Source organism: Magnolia sinica, chromosome 6 (genome assembly GCF_029962835.1).
Source record: "Magnolia sinica isolate HGM2019 chromosome 6, MsV1, whole genome shotgun sequence".
Lineage (NCBI taxonomy): Eukaryota > Viridiplantae > Streptophyta > Magnoliopsida > Magnoliales > Magnoliaceae > Magnolia > Magnolia sinica.
Window position 1 is genome coordinate 17,931,813 of NC_080578.1, and position 23,978 is coordinate 17,955,790.

A 23,978-nucleotide genomic window follows, 5' to 3' on the forward strand; every position below is an offset into this window, starting at 1 on the left:
GCAATTCATTTATAATCACTATGTGCCATTGGGCGAAAATAGCCCACAGTTACGTAACACTTGTACATTATAAAATATATAAATTTATTGTGCACTACAAGATCTTTTGGATATACCTTATAATTTTAGTTATTTATTGTGGTTATCACCTGGCTATTTCTATAGAGGGAACCCTTTTTGGTCCTTTTGACTTTGCTTGTTCTGCTTCACCCAATTGGGTAAGCCTCGTTTCAACACTGAGGTCATGGTATTGATTCCCTAGTGGGGGTGGGTAACAGTGAAGTGTGAATTGACAGTGGGGTGTACTAACAAACTAACCAAAAAAAAAACCAATGGGGTAAGTGGAACTTTTGGATGGATTGACAATGACCTTATTACCCTCACATTACTTGGTTTAAGTGAAGCTAATTTGGATCACTGATGATGATTGCACATGAATAAAATTAAAAGAAAATGTCTCATATGTGTTTCCCTATTGACTAATTTAGGATACTCTCACCTGATGTGGTGAGAAGCAATGACATCCGAATTAGTTGTTGTTGATCTTTTGAAAGGAGAGAAATTTGATGGGAATAACTTTGATGATTGGAATAGGTTTATTAGGATTTTATTGGACAATGAGAATGTTTTGTACACTAAAAACTGTTAGAAAAAAAATTGTAGATAAAATACGAGGATGTTTTAATTAGTCTGAAGATTGCGCAATAAAAAAATAAATACAAGAAATGAAATAAAAATAACAAAAGTGTTAGAAACATCCTCCTTGGCTCCATGAACAAAGAACTGATCCTTCCATATGAAATTTATAGGACTGCCATGAAAATGTGGGATGCCTTAATTAAGTCTTATGCCAAAATATTGGATGCGAAGATCAGAACTATGTAGATGGAATTTCATTCATATAGAATGCTAATTATAGCGAAAATGTAGGTTGTGCTAAGACAAAAAATCAGAAAATTATAGCAATGTTTCAATCTTTGTGGATTTAGGTGCAACCGAGCATTTGACAAAGGACATGAAACGTTTTATGTACTCTCAGACTACCTCACTGGGAAGTCATAGACTCCCTGCTACTTAAAAGTACTCTTTTTTTTTTTTTTCTTCTGGGATGAGAAGAAATCTAACATTGGTCACGTTTCTAGTTAGAAAGAATTTTGATGTAAGATTTTGTAAAAATAAGATCTCATTGATGAATAAATGTAATGCTTTCTTGGAGTGAATTCTCAAGACCTATTTAAGCTAGATGTCGTAAATAGATTTTCATTAAGACCAAACAACTCATCTTTCACTAATACTAGTGTTGTATCTGAATCCATTAAGTGGTATAACATATTGGGACATAATAAAAAAAGTATGATGAGATCAACACAAAATAGATTACTGGGAACATTAACAAGAGTAAATTTACCTATTTGCGAAGAAAACTATTCCCTAAGGTAGCTAGATCTAAAGAACTTTTATAGATCTTACATAGTAATATATGTAAGCTATTGAATGTGCGAGCTTGAAATGGTTGTTAGTGTTAGACAGCCCACATTCCTTCTATAGAAGATTTTCTATTTATCATCTTACCTTGTATAGTCGTTGTAAAACTCTATATATTCAACCCTTTAGGGTTGTCTGAAATACAGAAAAACATTCTCCAAATCTGTGTGTTTACATGGTATCAGAGCTGAATCAAACGATCAGAATGTGGATGATCCAAGTGAAAGTGCTAGAGTTTCCACATTTTATTTGCCGAACAAATATCCGAGGAAGAGGGAGAGAAGAAACAACGAGCTAGAGTAACTGATGAGTGAAAGTCCAGCACGTACAAACATCCATGCCGCCTACCCTTCCCAAGTACCTTCTTCGTTGCCAGATCCTGCACAAAACAATAATTTGGAAGAAATATGACTAGGCAGTTATTGGATGTAAGTTGACCAACTGAAATTAAATTTGAGGAGAGTTTAGGGATATGAAAAACATCACGAAGGGTAAACTGGCGATGGTCAGAAGGAGAGAAAGTTAAGGAACTAACGGACTGAATTGGTAGTTTAGTTCCATCTGCAGTAGAAATAGCCTGATTGCCAGTGTAGGGACGAATATTGCGAAGATGGGATACATCACTAGTCATATGATTTGAAGCACCAGAATCGAAGAACCATGGTGAAGATGCGGTTATACCTGACATACCGGCCGCAAAAAGGGCCTGCACGATCTGCTGGAGCATCGCAGGAGTTAAAGGTGAGGAAAGACCGTCAACAGAATCAGTGGATGCAGTATCACTAACAGAAGGCTCGGAAGAAGTAGGCACAGAAGTAGCAGAAAGAGCACGACCATGGCCACGACCTTGACCACCACGTCTACGGCTGAATGAGGATGCGTAGGTACGTGAATGACAGTCCTGAAGACCATGACCAGTCCTTCGACAATACATGCACCAATCTTTGCACTGAGCGACGACATGTCCCACTTTGTTACAGCCGCGACAAGTTAAAGGAGTGGAACTACGGTTTGGTGCAGAGGTGGATACAGTAAGTGCCAGGTCAGATGGTCCCTGAGATGTCCCTTGAGAGAGGACCTGCAGTCGTTGTTCCTCGGCTAATAAATCATTAATAACCGAATTCATTAAAGGAGTTGGGCTACGGTTCAGTAGAGCAGCCCTGCAATGCTCAAATTCCGGACGCAGTTTCATAAGAAACTGTCTAACTTGCGCACTCTCGCGCATTGTGTGGAATATTTTAAAGTCATTTGGGAAGTTAGGATCCATCATAGCCATCTCTGTCCAAATTGTAACCATTGTAGAATAGAAAGATTGAATACTTTTGTGACCTTGAGTAAGGTGAACCAGATCTTGTTCTAGGAGGTATTACCTAGCCGCATTACTCTATTGATATATTGTCTGGAGATGCTCCCACATAACCTTAGTAGTGCGATGTGGCGTGAGGCCAACAACTATTGATCGATCGACGGAATCAAGAATCCAGGTAATAATCCGTCCATTTTTCATTTCCCAATCAGCCATTTTATCGACATCGGTGGAAGCGGGAACAGGAATAGATCCATCAATCAGTCTCCACAAACCATGACCCTTGAGAAAACTTTGAAAGTAGATGGCCCATAGATTATAGTTGGTGCCATCGAAACTACATCGTGGGGCCTCTGTACGGGAGTCTTTGTCCATAGATAGGAAAAGATATAAACTACGCCAAGGAAGAAGGTACCTTGCAGTAGGAGAGTTGGTTGCAGGCAATAGAACCGCAACAGATTAGAACAACAATCAGCAAGAGGGTTTATATCACCACTAACAGATCAGAACCGTAACCAGCAAATGGCAACAGATCAGAACAACAAAAGGAGGGAGCGCAGTAGGGGACGAGCCGGATCAAATCAGAACAACAACAGCAGTAGGGGCATGCGCAACAGCAAAAGGATGAGCGCAGCAAGGGCTTGCGCGGTAGCAACAACAAACAGATCGGACGTGCGCAGGGCATGCTTAACAGCAACAACAACAGCAATAGCAACAGCAAGGGCGAGCACAGCAGGGGCGTGCACAACAGGAGGGGTCGGGCGCAGCAGGTGTAGCAGGGATTCGATCTGGCGAGCAGGATTGGATCTGACGAGCAGGACCAAATCTGATGAGTAGAACGAGATTGTTAATGGAGAGCAGGACCAAATTTGATGTGGATCTGGAGGTTTTTGTGGTCGTGCAGCAGGTATAGGCCGCCGGATTTGGAGATGGTAGAGACTAGCTGTAACTACAGCGGGATCTAGAGATGGTTTTTGACAGCGAGCACGCTGATGGAGTACGATGGAGATGATGGCAGGTTGCAGAGAAGATGATAGAGCCACCGGAATCAATGGAGGAGGCTGCTGGAATCGTGGAATACTGGAAATCGAAGAGGGACCACCGGAATCAAAGGAGGAGCGCCGGTTCAGAAACTTGGCTCTGATACCATGTAAACACACGGATTTGGAGTACCTTATATTTTATTGATGACTACTTACAATACGAAACAACACATCTAATTTCTCAAAAGTCGAAAGCACTTGATTGCTTTCATAAGTATAGACTAGAAGTAGAGAATTAGTTGAATAAAAGAATTGCAAGTATTGCAGACAACTAGGGATGAGGAGTACGTTTACCTATTTGCAAGAATTGTAAGAGTAAATTTACTTATTTGCGAAGAATTGCAAGTATTGCAAGAATTGCAAGAGTAAATTTACCTATTTGCGAAGAAAACTATTCCCTAAGGTAGCTAGATCTAAAGAACTTTTATAGATCTTACACAGTAATATATGTAAGCTATTGAATGTGCGAGCTTGAAATGGTTGTTAGTACCTTATATTTTATTGATGACTACTTACAATATGAAACGACACATCTAATTTCTCAAAAGTCGAAAGCACTTGATTGCTTTCATGAGTATAGACTAGAAGTAGAGAATTAGTTGAATAAAATTATTGCAAGTATTGCGGACAACTAGGGATGGGGAGTACACATTAGATATCTTCAAATAGTATTACGAAAATGCCGACATTGCTTGACAATATACCATGCTTTGTAGTCCTTTGCAAAATGGTGTAGTTGAAAGGAGAGATAGAACCGGTCAAATATAAGATGACTTATGCAAATCTGGAAACTACCTTTTGAGGAGACATACTACTTACAACTGTTTATGTATTAAATAGAGTTCTTTCAAAATCGATTCCCAAAATGCCTTTTGAAATATGGATTGGTAGGAGACCATCATTAGGTGATTTATGTCAATGGGGTTCATTGGGTCACACTTTACTTCCCAATCTGAACAAAAGTAAGATAAAAGAATAATTAAGTGCACATTCATTCAGTATTCTGACCATTCAAAATAGTTCTGTGTTAGTATATGAAGAACATGGTAGATGGATTGAAATCAAATCCCGAAATGTGATATTTGCGGAAGATACATATTTTAATAGAAAGAAGCACAAAATAGAAATATAACTCTATAAGATGCCAGAAGTAGTTCAAGGAAGTGGAAGCAACAGTTTAAAAAATGATAGCGGGGGCATTCTTATTATTCGTGAGGTTAACGGGAGCATGTCAAAAAGTGCTTTTGAGCTTTGAGGATGTTTACGAGGTAGAATTCCTAAAACCATTCGCAGATTTCTACACATATTTGGTAGAACAACTTTCTTGCATGCCATTAGTAGGAACAATTGATGTGATTAACATCAAAGCTCATGGAAGAGACATTGAAGCATAAAAGTTATAACGACATAACTTATAAGTTAAAACAACATAACTTGTAAGTTAAAACAACATAACTTCTTTTCGATCAAGCCATTTATCTTGGAGATTCTATGCCTTGACAGCTAAGAATTCTGAGCAGGAAATATATTCCTAAAAATAACCAGTAAAATGTGATCTATGGATAACTGACAAATGAATCTAGCTTAGAAACTTTTAAATATCGTACTTACTTGAAATGTTCCTTGTGCAACACCTAATGGGCAGACCATCAATGAAGAAATTTCAAAAATAATTTGTTCACTAAGTTCACTTGGTACATAACCAGGAGCAACTTCTGATGCATTTTCAACAGAATTTTGGTCATTTGCAACTTCAACATCTTGGTAATCCATCGATTCCTGCATAGATTGCTTGGCAGTAGCTGAGAGTGTCTGCTGATTCACCCCACTCTGTTCCATACTCAATGTACCATCCTCAAAATGACTGTTTTCCGTCCACTCATCATCGTCTTTTCTTTCTTCCATTGAGACTCCTGCCATCATGATTGTAGTAGGAAGGCCAGCTGTAACTGATACCTCTGGATCATTTGTATGACATTTGAAATTCCCTTCATTGAGTTTAAGTTGCAGTAAGTGATCTTTGTGGTCAGCAGCTGCACCCAAATGGTCAGATCCCTTGTAATTCCTTCTCAAACAAAGTCGCATCCTCAAGGAACTTTCCATGAAATCTAACTTCCAGAACCCCTGCATAATTAAGTTAAGAGAAATATATGTGTAAATTCTAAATGACAGCACAACGAATAAGGTTAATGCTTAAAAACAAAATTATAACTGAATTCAGGAAGAGCAAGAACTCATGAATGTTTATGGAAATCATGCTGCAAAGAAGGATATTTCAGTGTACCTGCTCAGGATCACATAGATAGTCCCCGAATGGCCCAAAAAGGCCATTCATTTCAATTAGGCGATGAATGAGTTTGCGCCATGCATGAGTCCCAGTGAATGCACGGTGCTGATCTATTACATCAACTTGTGCACGCCGATCCATCTGCAAAAAGAGTGAAAATTTCTAATCATTTAGCTGCAATCAATGACAACGCAAAAGGACCAGAAGCATCACATTAATTGTACCTCCACCCTCTTCATGTTTCTTGCTAAGGCAAAACTTCCAACTAGGACAGCAATATACTTATAGGACAATACAGAAAAATCCTTCCCAGAAACTGATTTTGTATCAACTGACTGTAGGCACTCATTCCAGGCAGTTCCCATGGCTTCAGAAACAGTCCATCTCTTCATACGGTCTGAGTTGCTTTCGCTTCTCCTTTGTGCTGAAGTGGCCATTGCTACAGCACTAAGACCTCTTCCTGAACCAATCTTGGCAATGCGCTCAAGATCACGTGCAGCAGCCAAAGCAGCAGCCTTTGCAGAAGCCTTGTCCTTAGGAACAGAGGCAGACTTATTAGGAGTGGAAAAGTCCTTCTGAAAACTTGCGAATGTGTGTAGCCTATTCCTTCTGCGCTCAAGTAATGATGAGTCACGCCTAAGCTGTGTATTTCTTGCAGGTGTCACAATTTCACCACCACCAGCACCAGCAGCAATCATTGCCAATGACATTGCAGCAGGTGGAGAAGCAAAAGCAGCAGCCCAACCCGGAGATATCATCACAAGAGCAGACTGGAGGAGGTATAATTATTAATCTCAAAGATTATAAAAATGAGGCTAAAAAAGACAACCATTCAGGTTTGCAGAATGAAGAAATGCTACTTTTAAAGAAATCCGAAGTTTGTAACATATCCCAGTATGCATGATGAAGCATCCCTAACCGAGTACTATACTGCAGGGCATGCTTAGAGGCCATAGTATGCATTAAGAGTTGAAGGTGAAACTTTGTTATGACTTACGAGAGAGAGAGTAGACAATAGGGAACGGATTCCTAATACAGAGCCAGAAGCTTAACACCCTTTTTTTCCAAGCCATTGGCAATACCATTTGCCTCTCTCCCACTATGACAACTGAAATGTTTAGCCTAGAGACAATCTCCTGAATTTCATTGAAAATAAACATTAGTTCCATTGTTGGACCAGCTGCCTGGTGGATGGAATATATAAACATCTGGAATATTTTGTATGTATTGGAATTTGGAAGTTAAGGATCCTTTTTTTTTTTTTTTTTTCCTGTAGAGGTCTAACTGCATGCTAACATCCATTATTGTGAAAATCTGGAAAAGGGATCAAGTTAATAGCATCTATGAAGGGAAAACTCTAACATGCAGAAATTACAACCACAAACTGAGATAAAATAGTGGATTAACAATTAGATTGCAGATAGCTCAATCCTAAACAAATGGGATGCACAAGTGATAATTTCCAAGCATGACAAGAAATACTAGGAGAGAAGTTTAATCACCTCAAGAGGCAATGCATCTGCTGCCAAAGCACGATCTTCAGCAATGAGGGGATTCAGACCATCTGAGGAGGTTAATTCATGAATTCCCACCAAAAGTGGCCTCCACCGCCGTAGAATAGCAACAAATGGTGGTACAATAGCCCCTAAGTACTGCTTGCGAAGAGGCTTTCTATCCTTCCCAACTGCATGCCACAACTGCATCATAAAATTTATAAACAAAATAACTAGGAGAAATTCCAAGCAAGAAGAAATTAAGAAAAAAGAAGAAGGGAAAATAAGTTAAATTTATGTTGCAATATATCCTGTATAAAAGCAATAAAAGCATGTTCCTGCTTTCACTAATTACGCATACTGCAAGATTTAATCAAATAAATGGGGGAAAGTATTTATTCGAACTCAGGGTAGACAGAAAACAATAAGAAGACAAATCGACTGACCTCAGCATAAAGAATACTAGATGCAACCAATACCCTCTGTCTCTTGGACTCAGAAATCGGCCTATTTAAAACAGGTTCAAGCACACTGCACATCATGATCATGGTATTAGCTTAGATTATCCATATCAACTTAATCTAAGAACTAAATGGTAGTCTTGGAAATGCTGGTGCTAGTTCAGTCACAAAAATTAAGCTTCAGGCAAAATTCTGTATTACCACACTAAAGCATCAAAAAGTATTTACACTTGAAAAAGTAAGAAAGAAAGAAAAAGAAAAAGAAAGGAAAAAAAAAACTCAATTACTTTACAGAAAGTAAAAAGTAAATCAACAAATGTTATCCAATGAACATTTACGTGAAAAATAACATTAACTAGTAAAAAGGCCAACTCAATGGCTACAATAATACCTTTGGGTCATTGACCTCTCAAAGATGTGGCAACCCAATTCCATTAGAATTATCAAATTGCTTCTTAATGTAAAATACCATTAGCCTTGGAGAAAATCTTTGGTGCGATTGCATTAAGAAGCCAGATTCTTCTAACTATACTCTCCTCCATATTCGTGAACCACATACATGTATTTATCAACAGAAAAACCAATTTCTCCAGACACATGAGTTACATTAAGAAGTCAGATCATTTGACCTATGAGGTTTTGCATCTGGCAGTACTTTGGCAAGCTTGCATCTCATCACCATACATTCAAAACATGAAATAATTTGTAGGATATAACCACCTTATTAAGCCAATTGAAATATTCAGCAAACAAAACCAATTCAGGGCCAGCAAAACGAGGCCAACGATATTTACTACAAAAATTCTGCCATTTCTTACACATCCCCTCTCCTCTAGATTCACTATATATATTCTTCAGTAAAAGGGCATTAAGGTAGGATAATGATCGAGGGACTACTACTCTGTATCATTACCAATACTGCAGCAATCGATTTTTATTTTTATTTTTATTCATAAATGTGTAAACAAGTGTCTTTTCACATCTCCTGAAGTTTCACTGAAAAATTCCACTCTAGTCAGCAATATTCTTCTGGGTATCGGCAATATTGATACATATTTCCTTATCCCCAGTCATCGATATGTATTAAACAACACCAACACTCTGAACACTGACTATGAATACTCGATCTAATTAAGTTCTCTTTCTTAGGTTCTGGCATCTATTTATTTTTCTATTAATAACACAGTATGCAACCATGACTAATATAGTTGCCATTATTTCATTGGTAGTTGAGTAATAATGTTTTGTAGAAGAAATAATGGTTCTCAGCTGTTTCATCTTCTTTCTTTAGACCAAAATAGAAAACCATGCAAGGAAGTGAATGTAGTAGAATTGATATTGGAATTGGTAAATAAAAAGTGAAAACCTGTTCCTGCAAATATCCATCCCTCTTTTTTGGGTAAATGCATTAGAAATTTCAAGAGGAGCACCATTGCAATTAGAAGATCCCATATATAATGTGCACATATGTATGCTGTGGTTAGGCAAGGCATGCATGTGTATGTATGCACATGTATATATGCCTGCAAGCACATTCATACGATATACTAAACGTAAATATACAAATGCACAAGAACATAAAGACAAATAATACAAATGCATAAGTAAAAGCATTATTCCATGATGAAGGCTGCAATAATAAAATCAGGCTTTATACAACCAAAGAACACCTATCAGCATTTTTTTTTATCGATACATTGAGAGAAATTGTCATGTAGAAAACAATTGAACTCTCACATATATTTCATCTCTCAGTCACCCAGTTTCGCAATGTGTCATAGGGAAATAAGAGCATCATGAAACATAGCTCTTGCATAAATAGGCATCCAAAAATTGCTTAGTGCATGAGAAAATGTAACTAAGAAATATGAAAACAGAAAAGGATGATATTATATGGGATGCACAACAAAGGAGTATATCATGATACACTTCAATAGGGCGTTCCTATAGACTCAACTGATCATAAGACACTGTTTAACATATGAAAGTAATTGCTAAGGAGCCTAGGTTTGGTAGTCCACACAAATTGTAGTCCTATAGGATTACCGGTGACCAATTGGCTGTCGAACAGGGTGGGAGGCTGACAATATGCAAGACTGCCAACCACTTTCCTGATCTAAAACCTCAAAGAAATGATAAAACTGCATTGAAGACAGGTTTGAAAAGTTTAACTGTGTAGAAAGTTTTCCATTTTTTTCCTGGAAAGACTTTTCACGACCTGTATCATAAAAGCTCATTCATAGCGCTAGAAATGGACTGCTATCAAGAGTTTCAAAGATATTTAGTTTACAGGTAAAAAACACAATAAATTAGAAAACATATACTGGATACAAAAGGCAAGAAGACATACCTCCATAGTAAAGCTGAACGTGGCTTCCTTGTTGATGAGCAGCTATTATCATCTAATGGCATCATGTTGCCTGCTTGGTGTAATCCTTCAGATATGCCTTCCTTGACGCTTACATTCCTCATAAAAATGTCATCTTCACCATAGTCCTCTTCCCTCATTGAAACAAGTACCATCCGAAGCATGCAAAAAAATGGTTGATCACTGTCCAATAACTGCTGAAGTGTTGTAATTCCTCCTGCTGTAGTGTTGGATCCTCCAGTGCCTAGAACATCACCACCTCTGCACTCATCTAACAGCAAGACCTGTAGCATGGCAACTGACTTCTTTACTAAAGGCAGTTCAATCCAGTTTCCATTTGAATCCTTCTCCAAAGTAGAATTCCATGATTCCCAACCACTACCACCTCCACCGAAAGCTGTAGTTTTTGAGGGAAGGCCAACTCCATACCACATTTGGCTCCTATACTTCCAACCTTCAGCTACATCTATGGCACAGCTACCATATGAGACAAAAGCACATCGAACAGATTCATAGGGCTCTGCTGCTGCAGCAGCAGTAAGACGCTCCATCATTGCTGCAGAAATTTGCCCATTTGCATCACCCATGGGAGCAAGAGGCTGATTTGAAGCAAAATAGTTGAAACTAGTGTAAGAAAGAATCAAATAGAAATGTAAAGATGCAACGGCATAAAAATATGAAAGGATTTTGCCAAAGAAGGTCTGGCTTGATTTTCAAATAAAATGAATGAAATAACTCGTTTCCTGAATTGGATGATTTTTTAAATTATGCATAGAGAAGTTCATGAACATATGGGTTTGGGAAGAATGCAAAGATAACCATCTTTTTTTATTCATGCATATCAACAATATATAAGTCAATAATACTTCTTCACCACTAGTGAATAACACATTACAACGTCCTATCTACTAGAAGAAAATATACATCACACTGTACAAAACTATATAAATATGTGTGTATGTGTGTAGGCTATATTTGTAATCTTGTGGAGTAGCATATCTTTATTTCATACCAATATAAGTTATTAGTCATTGGGGTTAACACTTGTTGCCCATAACTCTCTCTTTCTCCTTTCTTTCTTCTTCCCTCTTTCTCCTCTCTTTCAGTCTTTCTTTCTTTATCTTCTCTCCTTTCTACTCCTTTCCACTTGGTATCAAAGCATTGATCCCCTACTGACATCATCAATCCGTACAGGTCTTGTCAGCAATGCACAGTTAGATGGCCCAGTGAGAAAGAAAAATACAGGATCTGAAAGAGGATGATTTCGATGAATTATGGTCATTTTTCCATGTATTTTTGGTAAGTTTTTATGGTGTTTTACCAAAAATAAAAAGGGGAAATTCGTATTTGTGTTTTTGCTAGTATCTTTTTTTTGTGTGTGTGTGTGTGTGTGTGTGTGTGTGTGTGTGGAGCTTTTCCATATTGATTTGGGTTGGTTGACTCAGTGCAGCCTTTGGAAACAAGAAATTAGCGGGGAATTTTTTGTGGAAGATAGTTGCTGTAAAACCCTTTTGGGCCTTTTTCTGTTGATTTTTCAAGTGCTTTCTAATACAAGAGGTACAGCGGTGTGTTAGGGTTGTGTCCACACCTATGTGTGACTAGGTGTGGGGATCTTGATTCTGTGTTTGTATGGCTTCAAGTAGTTAAGAGTGTCTACTGCAATATGGAGGGTACTTCACTTTTGAGTGATACCTTAAGTTATTCAATAATATGCAAGTGGAACAATGCACCTAGGATGAGTGATAATCTAAGGTGGCATATTACCACTATCAAGTTTGATGGTGAAAACTATGTAACATGGTCCAAATCGACCCATATTTCATTGAAGGTCGGAGGAAACTAGGATATTTAGATGGGACCATTACAAAACTTGAGAAGTCCAATCCTACTCATGCAGGTTGGGAAGCTGACAATATGATGATAATGGGGTGGTTACTTCACACAATGAAGGATGAAATTGTTGAAACTTTCATGCACTATGAAATTGCGAAAGAGATTTTGAACTTTTTTACAGCTACCTACTCTAAAGAAAAGAATGTAGCTCATGTTTTTCGGTTAACATGAGTGATTCCAAATCCGTTATTGTTGTGCTCAGGACTGCCAAGATGAGATTGAGATGCAACAAATCTTTAACCTTCTTGCTGGACTTAATTCCGACTACAAGACTATATGTTCTAAGTTCTCAGATGAGAGGCTCAGGCTATTCCTCTTGAGGCAGCTTCTCTTTGCTTCAACGAGAAGAAAGTTGTCGAAAAGTGATGTTTGATACTGCTTCTGGTTCTCATAATAAATCTACTCTACCTAGTACTGTGATTGGTAGTTGTAGTAAACAAAGTTGAATAGACAATCGTAAAAGGAGGTTTGCTAGAGGTGAGTGATTTGGACCTAGTGGCTATAGTATGGGCCATGGTTGTAATGACCTATGTCGAGGCCCAAGAAATTTGTGATGAGCAGAATAAACTAGTTTGCACTCATTGTGGTCACCTCAGGCATACTCAGTTGTGGCCCGTTTTGGTGCTGAAGCTGAACTTCTGGCTATGGCTCATGATGTATGTGAACTTCTTTGGTTGAAGACCTTGTTCACTGAGTTAGGTCTTCCAGTTTCTTTTCTTGTTGACTTTTCGTTGTGATAATCTTGCAGCTATCCACATTTCGTTTAACTCAGTTTGTCATGAGCTCACACTAGGAATATTGAGGTTTATTGCTATTTTATCTATGAAAAGGTTGTCAAACAACCATTTACTCCAAAAGCTTAAGCTATCAGAGTGTGGTGTATCAATGTATATCAAGGGATTTTATCACTTTAACACCCCCCCGCACGTGCGGCGTGGGAATTCTGCACGGGAAAATACTGACGAGGGTGGAGGGACACACACCATAAATAGGCCGGGCTCAAACAACCATTTACTCCAAAAGCTTAAGTTGTCACAGTGTAGTGTATCAATGTATATCAAGGGACTTTATCACTTCAACACCCCCCCGCAAGAACATACTGACGAGGGTGGAGGGATGCTCACACCATAAATAGGCCGGGCTTGATTTCCCGGTCCTTGGGCCGGACTTGATTTTTCTTGACCCCCCGTGGGAGAATAATAAATTTGCGAGGCATATTTGCTGCTCTTGAGATTCGAACATAGGACCTTCCACTTTGATACCATGTCAAACAACCATTTACTCCAAAAGCTTAAGCTATCAGAGTGTGGTGTATCAATGTATATCAAGGGTGTTTATCACTTTAACAAAGGTGGCATTGAAGGATATTTTCATGTCATATAAAAAAAATCTGATGATCAACTTGCTAATTTTTTAACCAAAGGGATTGGTCGGCATCATCTGCTTCATGTGTTCCAAGCTGGGCATGATTGATATCCATAGCTCTAGTTTGTGGGAAATGTAGGGAATTATATACATGTAGGCTATATTTGTAACCCTCTAGAGTATCATATCTTTACATCATATTAATATAAGTGTGTTGGCCATTGGAGGCTAACACTTGACTTGTTTCCCTGAGCTCTCTATCTCCTTCTTTCTTTCTTTTTCCTCCTTTCCTCTCTTCTTCCCTCTTTCTCCTCTCTTTCTTTCTCGAGATTCGATCGTGACATCATGGTCAATAATAACTTAATGATTTGCATCTATATTGATTACCTACAGCTATGACTTACGAAATTGGAGTACTATATTTAGAAATGCAAACATACACACAAAAAAGAAAAAAATATATATGATCCTCCATATAAAAGATCACGGCACTTTGAGTTGCATCAATATGTATACCAGACATCTAAGAGAGATACAACTATAAGAAATGCAACAAAGGGCTTTGTATCGCATTTCTAAAAATGTGATACAATAGCATGTTTCTTATATACATTATCAGAATATAATTCACCAAAATGCATTTGTTAAAACCATGATTCATGGTGTACAGCATGCTCGTTTATAATGGACCAAAATGGTACCAGAGGTCGACCTCATGGGAGCTTCCCATGAGGTTGAGCTCTATGGGCCCCACCATGTTGTGTGATGGACATCCACACCATGCATTTGGTAACTCCCCTCTAGGTTATGGTATGTGTTAAAAATCAGTTGTATTTGGAACTCAGGTGGGTCAGACCATCTGAAACCATGGGAAATCATGCCTAAAACATCTAAAAGCACTTGGTGGGGCCCATCTGAGTTTTGGAATGGTCTAAAATTTGGTGTGACCACTCATCCATGTGGGACACACACAATGGATATGCTGGATGTCTAAACTACATCTCATTGGGCCCTATATATAATCAGGAAGGTTTCAATGGGCTAGCATCCACTCTCAACTGGTTTCTGTGGTGTGGCCCACCTGATTCATGGATTGGCCTGATTTTAAGGCCCATGGCACATTATGGAAGGGTGCATCTAATTAATGGGATGGATGTTTGTCACACGTCACATTGGGGCCCATAAAGCTCAACCTCACGGGAAGCTTCCCATGAGGTCGACCGAATAGTACCTTTTCCCTATATATATAGTGAAATGCTCTCCCGCGCACCAGTTCTCATGATAACTCGTGAGAACTTGTTGAGAACTCATCTCACGTGATATGAGCCCAAAATCTGAACGGTCTATGTGATGCGTCACCCCATGAAATCCCTAGGGCCCAACTTTTACCTTGATCCAAAACTTTGGTGGGCCATGGCAAAAGGAAACAATTTCCTCCCTTGATTTGCCTCTCTCTTTGCTATGACCCACCAGAGTTTTGGTTTAGGTAGAAAGTTGAGCCCTAGGGGTTTCATTGGGTCCCGCATCACATGGATTATTTGGATTTTGGGCCCATGACACGTGTGCAAACTTGCCTAAGTGAGCATGACTCTCTCTCTATATATGTATGTATGTATGTATGTATCTATGTATATATATGCATATATATGGGAAATGGTACTATAAGGTCGACCTCATGGGAACTTCCCATGAGATCGAGCTGTGTGGGCCCCATCGTGATGTGTGTCAAACATCAACATTGTGCATTTGATGGGTCCCCTTTAGGTTATGGGATATCCCAAAAATCAGCCGTATACGGAACTCAGGTAGGCCATACCATCTAAAACCATGTGAAGACATGCCTAAAACATATAAAAGCACTTGGTGGGGCCCACCTGAGTTTCGGATGCGGTTGAAACTTGATCTGACCCCTCATCCAAGTGGGAGACACAATGGATGGTTTGGATTTGGGAACCACATGTCGGTGGGCCCAATAAATGATTATGAATGATTTAATGGGAGGGTAACCCCTCTTAACTGTTGTATGTGGTGTGGCCCACCCAAGTCATGGATTGACTTGATTTTTAAGCCTATTGCCTACCATGGAATGGTGCATCTGACTGATGGGGTAGATGTTCGACACACAATAAAGTGGTGTGAAGGAAGTTGAACAACAGAACAATTGAAAGTTTTATCTGTGAGTTTTTCTCAATGCCACATGAAATAGCACCAGTCTTGGAAAAAAATAGGGAAATATTCTTATTTCAAAAGATAACAATTAAGGTTGCATCACTTTTCCCATACGAGGAAAGCACATGAGACTAAAAGAGTGGCTGAAATCAGATGTGAGGTTCTAGTGGATTGCTCACATGCAAACCCCAAGAAGCTGCATGCGAAACGATCTTTCTTTTTGTTTTATTTTATTATTTATTTATTTATTATATTTTTAGAAGTAGAGGACAACATCTAGTCAGATAAATCATTTTGGAAGAATCAAATGAAAAAAAATTGGCATGAGAATATTGGCAGACTTAACCAGGAAACTTGATTTGCATGCAAGTAATAGTTGCAAGTTGCAAGCATAGATAAGTGTGAAAGATTAGGAAGATCTAACTATATGTTTATGTTTTTTAAAGCAGCAACAGCAAGTACAACACCAGCACAAATATCTGCAAATAAGTTAATCTGGAACTCATCAAGCACAAGCTGACAGTAAAATATATGCAGGTATAGCAATGTACATACATCAAGAGAGAGATTCCCAGAATCACTAGATAGTGATGTTCTTCGAGAGCTAACAGTTTCCATTGACTCTCCCATAGCTTTGCCTAATGAATTTGACAGGCTAATAGTGGATGAAGGAACTGAAGTTGGAGATCCCGGACAACCCGTAGAATGTGAAGCAACACAATGTTGGCTTTGAAACCGTAAATGATCCTCTACAAGCATCAGAATCACAACGGCATTATCTGCCAGAGCCAAATAAAGATGAGTAGTAGACTCTAGTTCTGCTTTAGCATCTTCTGGAGAGGAACCCTTAGCCGCAACAGCAGCAGTAGCTACAGCAATAATTTGAGTCTGCAGCAAATAACAGAAGGTATTGAAACTAACTCAAGCAAAAGGCATAACAGCAGGATGGCATATCAACTGGGTTAACATATACGTTTGTAGGCAGTTCCTAACTTTAAGCCAATAAATACGAGCACAAGAGGATTACACGATTGGCATGATAGATTAATCAACTGCAGAGACACAGAAACCATGTGAGACTTGATTAAAAAATTGAAATACTTGATGTTAAGTTCTGATATTTGAAAGCATCAACCTGAATTTTAGAAACAATAATGGAAATAGAGCCCAGTCACGATGTCAGTGAAAGGAAAATGTTGATTAAGAGACATGAAGGATTCCAAGCAATTGCCTGTTTATGAAGTCAAGAATAATGTTATAAACATATTTCAATATTAAAAAGTAGTCTGTTTCCAAAAAGGAAATGTTGTGTTAGACATGCATCGAACAAAAACAACAGACATTTATTGATACTGATATCAGTAAAAACGTGAATGTATTTTTCAGTTTGGTGTATTCATATTCTAACAATAATGTTTTGAAGCATCTCTGATGTGATCTTCAAAGCATCCCCTGTCTCTCGAGATTGACCCTCTAACGCAGTCACAACTCCCCAATGTGAAATATAACAAAAACCAAAGAGTTAAGACAAGAAGATACGCAAAATATCACATTACTGGTGTTGATTTCACATCCCAACTGACTTTCACATCCCAACTGACTTTACCAACAAGGCTCTCATACTAGGAACCAAGCTAAAAATTCTTTAATATGCAAAGAACTACACAAATTCAACTGTCCTTTCTTTCCAAGCAAGGGTCACATACTTATAGATGGAAAAATAGAATTTAGATACTTTAAACAATGAACCTAGACACTTTATTTTAAACAATAAATCTAGGCACTTTACAACGAACCTTGACACTTCATTCAAAAAAAATATGAATCTGGACACTTTACAATGAACCAAAACAGTTAAAACATTAATTACCCAATAAGATACCTAACACAAATTCCTAAAATATCTTCCTTGAATAATGATCCAATCATGGGTAGGCTTGTGAGTCCTCAATGTAGATGATCCACCAATCCAGCCGTCCAAGCTCAAATAGGAATCTTTCGAGCCTTCTTGTTGCTCTTAAAATGACTCAAGAACTCCTCCACTAATGTCATCACTCGATCTATCTCATCATCAGTCTCCCCTTCCTGAAAAGAACTTGACTTCTAGTTCTCTTTGTCCTCCTCTAGCACTTCAACAGTCGGTTGCTCTCCCTTTTAGGGTGTGAATCTTCTATGTTGAAAAAGCAGAAGTCTTCACATCTTTGGGCAGCTTCACCTTGTACGCATTGTCATTGATTTCTTTTAAAATATGACAAGGCCCAATCTTCTTTATTTAAAGCTTGTTATAAGTGCCCACGGCAAGTCTCCCTCCTCGAAAATCATCAACCTGCAGCTAGATCTGCGGCTTCCTTATACATGGCATTGTTAGCTCGCAATTGTGTTCACATTTCGTTATGCATTGCTTGAATGTTCCAAGCCATATCTTCAACACCCTCGTTCATTATTCTAGGCTTTTGGATTGGTACAAAGTCCAAAATATTAGTTGGAATAACCCTTATGCAATCTCAAAAGGGCTCATCTGTGTGGACCTATTGAGCAAGTTGTTGTAGGTGAATTTTGCATGTTGTCCCACCATCTTGGGCGATGGCCCACCAAATTATGAAACAAGTTGCCTAGGCTGCTGTTAACAACTTCAGTCTTTTTATCTATACGTGGGTGATAGGCAGTGTTGGAGCATAGGTTTGTCCCCAATCTCCTCCATAAAGTGCACTAAAAGTGGCCCACGAATTTGCTACCTCTATTGGAAGTAATGATCTTTGGCAGACTATGCAATTGAGTCACCTCTTAGAAATAAAGGCTGGCCACATATGAAGCACCTGAAGTCTTCTTACTAGGAATGAAGTGTGCCACTTTAGAGAACCTGTCAACAACCACAAAACATTGTCCGTACCTCATTGGATCCGTGGAAGACCCAATACGAAATCCATGCGACATCTCCCATGGTGGCTTAGGAACAGTGAGTGGAGTCTAAATGCTAGAATTTTAAGCTTGACCTTTAGCCATCTAGCAAATATGACAACGTTCCATGAATTGAGTCACTTCTTGACATAATCTGGGCAAAAAATAATCTTGTTCCCATAACGCTATTATCTTGTCATGACTAAAGTGACCCACCAAAGCACCTAAATATGATCCACTCGTAAAGGGAGTAATTTGGGATGCATAGCACACCCCTTGATTAGAGCTCTATACGAGCAGAGTTAGCTTGGTAACTCGCTCGACTCGACTCGAAAAAGCTTGACTTGACTCGGATTGAAACTGTGTTCGAACCGAGTCGAGCCATTTTTTGGGAGCTCAGAACATTTCGAGTCGAGTCCGAGCTAGACCTAGCTCGACTCGGCTCAAACTTGACTCAGATGGAGTTTTAAGTACATATATAAGGGCTTTTAAAAAAAACCCTTATTCACCCGAACCTAACCCATTTCGCCCAACCCTAACCCAGCGAGCATCCAGCGGCCAAATCGCCCGACCCTAACCCATTTCTCCCTCCCTTTCGCCCAAATTGGCTATCTGTTCGCCCAATACTCTCGTTGTTCTCCACCGCCCGGCGAAATTCCTCCTTCCAGCATTTGTCTGGACGACCTCCTCTCCCAAAGTGAGTCCTCTCCTCCCCTCTCTCCATTTTTTTCGGCGAGTAGTGTTCGTCTGAGAAGCGGAAGCCCATCTGACTAGCGACCACTGGTCGGGTGGCTCTAGTACAGTCGGACGAACATCTGGTTTGTTGGACGAACCCATCCGACCAGCGACCACTCAACTCGAAAACTCAGCTCGAACTCGGGTCGAACTGGATCGAGCTACTGGCTGAGCCGAGCATGAGCTGCTGTTCTAAGCTCGAAGGCCGAGCCAAGCTGAGCACAAGTTGAGACTCAAGCTGTACGAGTCGAGCACGAGCTGCTAAAAGCTTGGCTCGGCCCGACTCGTGTACACCTCTACCCTTGATCGAAACCCATCCTACATAAGACACTCTCCCAGATATCCCTGCTACATATCTGACCAAATCTATCCAAAGTAGGATCGTCCCGAGGAATATATCAAACCCAATTACATGCACCTGTAAAGTAGCCAATAATGCCACCTTCAGACTTAATGCATCAGCCACCTTGTTGCGTGGATCGGACTTTTTCTTCAAAGAGAATGTGAATTCCTGCAACTGAGAAATTCACTTGTTGTGCTTGTGGTTCATTTTATATTTCCCTTTTATATATTTTAGTGCATCATGATCAGAGTACAAGACAAACTCCCACTGAATTAGATAATATCACCAATGTCGTAGGGCCTGAATGATGGCATAAAATTCGATATCATAAGTGGAATACGGAATCCTAGCTTCATTGAGCTTCTCGTTGAAATATGCAATAGGCCTTCCATTTTGGCTTAACACTATATTTATGCCGACATGCAATACATCCCTATCTACTTGAAATACCTTTTCGAAATCCAATAATGCCAAAGCCAGAGCTTCCGATAAATTCTTCTTTATCACATTGAAGCTATCATTTGCTTCTTTTGTCCAAACAAACAAAGCCTGTTTAACGCAACCTGTTATTGGTGTGATGATAGTGCTAAAATTTCTTATGAATCGACGATAGAAAGATACCAACACATGGAAACTCTACACTTCCTACATGCTAGAAGGGGTAGGCCATTCCCAAAGAGCCATCTCTTTCTCATTATCAACTGTAATTCTAACCCCAACACCATATAACCCAAGAAATCACCCAATCAATCATCAAAGTAAACCAATATATCATCAAAGTAAACCACAACAAACTTGCCAATGAATGGTCCAAGCATTTGGTTCATCACCTGCATGAAAGTGCTTGGTGCATTTGACAAACCAAATTGCATGACAAGCCACTCAAAAAGCCATTCACATGTCTTAAATGTTGTTTTCTATTCATCCCTCGGGGCGATACTAATTTGGTGGTAAAGGCTTCTCAAATCTATCTTAGAGAACACCCGTGCACCAACCAATTAACATATCAAGCATGCCGTCTAACCTTAGAATTTGGAATCTGTATTTTTTTGTAATATTATTGATGGTCGTACTTTCCATGCACATCCTCCATGATCCGTCCTTCTTAGGTGTTAAGAGGGCAGACTTTTTCCCGTGGCAATCCACTTCTATGTGCTTAGTATGAAACAGAGAAAAAGGAGAGAAAGCCAAAGGATCTCATTCCATAGCAACTCCAAGACTCCAACCATGGATGTTAGGGCGCATTTGGCCAGGCAGAGACACATACGATGATTTGTCGAACCTGGAATGAGCCAGCAAGCTGAAAAACGTATGAGCACGCTAGCGCGCACAGCTTTGAAGCAGCTGTTGCTTGCTGGCTGGCTGAAACGGCATAGGTACTCATGCCCTCACCTATATAACCATGATCAATAACTCCCTAACCTGCCGATTGAGCTCCTCATGCTCTTTTGGGCTCATCTGGTAGCTAGTCTATTGCGCAAACTAGACACCAAGATGGAAAGTCATCAATAAAAAACATCTGCAAATTCCCTCATCATAGGCTTTATTACATCCAACACTTCCATACCACTCATCGTATCCTTCCCAACCACGGCAAATATTATCCCACTCTCTTTCGTCTCCACTATAAATGATGCCATGCAAAGAAAATTCACGTCCCGCAATAAGTTAAGTATCACGGATTCATTCTCTAGTGAGACCCAATCCAACTTTCACATTATCTTTCTAAAAAGTGAAAGTGTTCTTCCGGCCATGATGTACAACACTGGTCAAACTGCCACAGTCTACTCAACAAGATGTCGGACATGTCCATCAAGGCAACATTGCATCACACTTTGTCATGATACTTTCCTCCTATCGAAAATAAAATAAGTGGATGGCTGAAATTGTTACCCCATTACCTTTCTTAAACCAAGAAAGGAAATATGGTTTAGGATGCTTCTATGTAGGAATATGGAGTTTGGTGATCACTTTATGGGCCATGACATTTTCACAACTGCCTCCATCAATGATCATGCAGCAACAACGTCAATTAACCATACACCAAGTATTTAAGATATCCGTACCTAACCAGTCCTCATCCTTCAAAGCCTTAGGTGCTAACAAACTCATTCGGATCACAAGTGACTGATCTAAATCTCCACAAATAATGTCATCCACATCTTCTTCATTATAAAAGGATCATCCAAGTCATCACCATGTGCTGCCCCATCACCATCATCATCCGTGTGCGGAATTCTCACAATGTGCTCCTCCCTCTTTCTAGTTTCGGATGAAATATGCCCATGTATCCACATTCGAAGCAGAAGACAGTACCCATTCTTTTCCCTCTATCGTCAATCTTGGCACCATGTCGTCCACCCGGAGTCATGCAGTTGGCCCCAAGTTGAGCTCGTTCAACCCTAGTGTACTACCCTGCACCTTTGGTACCACTGCCCTCTCTAACCAGCCCCTTGTCAGTCTAGTAACTCGATGATCCAGCCCTTCCAAAAGTCCACTTTTGGAAATTTTCAACGAAAAATGCGCGTTGGTAAACCTCTGTAATTGTCGACAATGGATGGACAGGCAAAGCCTCTTGCATAGCCTGCTTTAACCGAAGAAGATAACACCCAACCAACTTCAAACGTTTATGATTGGCCAATTTTTTGTATTAAAAAATCTTTTCCACAACATTCAACCAATCCAAAAACTCTTCCCCTTCCATACTAATACTATACTCTAGAATGTCTAATGGAATATCCAATTCTCGTCCTCTCTCCTCTTGGGTATACCTCCACTCTACAACCGAGGTCCTCTAACCAGCGATCTATCATAAAACTCATTATAAAAGTCTCCTCCCTTTGATTCATTATTGAAATCATCATGACTAACTGCCAATTCCATGCACTTGCGTTGGGCCAAGATCTCCACTTGTATCTTTAATCTGGAATTTTCACATCACGTGGGCTGGGCTGATTGGGATTGGCTTCTCCTTCATCACATCTACCTCTACCTCTTGCTTTGTAGGAAGGCATATTGACAAGAGAATTGATCTAAACCTTGTTGGATCAAGATTGAGAGGCTCTGATACCAATAGACACAATCACAACTCCCTAATGTGAAATATAATAAGAACCAAAGACTTGATAAAAGCAAGATACGTAAATACCACCTTATCGGTGTTGATTTCACATCCAAACAGGATCTACCACTAAGGTTATCACACTAGGAAACCAAGCTAAGAAGTCTAATATGCAAAGAACAACACAGTTCCACTGTCCTTTCTTTCCAGCAAGGGCTAAATATTTATATACGGAAAACTAGAATCAAGACACTTTAAACATTGAACCTGGACACGTTGTTTTAAACAGTGAACCTAGACACTTTACTTTAAATAATGAATCTAGACACTATTTTAACCAATGAGTATAAACACTTTACAATGAACCTAGACACTTTATTTCAACAATGAATATAGACACTTTACGATAAACCCAAATACTTGAAACATTACTTACACAATAAGATATCGAACTCAAATTCCTAAAATATCTTCCTTGAATAATGATCCAATCATGAGTAGGCTTGTGGGTCCCCCACATATTATCCACTAATCCAGCCATCCAATCTCAGATCAGTCCCTTTCGAGACTTCTTCATGCTCTCAAAATGATCCAAGAACTCTGCTAATACCATCACTCAATCTATCTCATCACCAATCTTGCTCTTCCATTCTAAAGAGAAATCTACACTCGCACGAATTATCTAGAAACTGCCATAATTTTCATTAACGTATAACTATGTGTGCATGTTTCCTGCTGTACTATTCTTCCCCGTTCAATGCATAGTCTTTAAAAAAAAAAAAAAAAACTGTGTGCATATCTACAATGTATTGTCGTGTCTAAACCTTGTTTGCATGTCCCCCATTGACTTGTGACCAGTGATTTAAATATCGGTATCAATCCATGTATCACACAATATGGAAACATATGAATATTGCATGGGAAATATCGCATGTATCGAGGAATGTATCGCTGTTTGAGGGAAACATTAGGAAGATGATGTAATTCTTCTAATATGTTGTAAGAGACATGGCAAAAGATCACAAAACAAGTATGGACAAGGACCTAAACTATGAGCTATCTAACAAAGGT

General features: G+C 39.2%; 1 protein-coding gene across 1 annotated transcript in view; it reads right to left on the bottom strand.

The window, feature by feature from the left end:
- LOC131248442 (BEACH domain-containing protein C2) overlaps window positions 1–23,978 on the bottom strand; it is a 95,998-nt gene that overhangs the window by 16,680 nt on the left and 55,340 nt on the right. The window contains exons 9-15 of the mRNA XM_058248724.1: window positions 16,426–16,758; window positions 10,426–11,042; window positions 8,061–8,145; window positions 7,624–7,818; window positions 6,346–6,891; window positions 6,119–6,262; window positions 5,446–5,958 (exon numbers count right to left, since the gene is read on the bottom strand). Of these exons, the coding sequence (XP_058104707.1) occupies window positions 5,446–5,958; window positions 6,119–6,262; window positions 6,346–6,891; window positions 7,624–7,818; window positions 8,061–8,145; window positions 10,426–11,042; window positions 16,426–16,758 (2,433 nt within the window). The remainder of the gene's footprint in view (window positions 1–5,445; window positions 5,959–6,118; window positions 6,263–6,345; window positions 6,892–7,623; window positions 7,819–8,060; window positions 8,146–10,425; window positions 11,043–16,425; window positions 16,759–23,978) is intronic.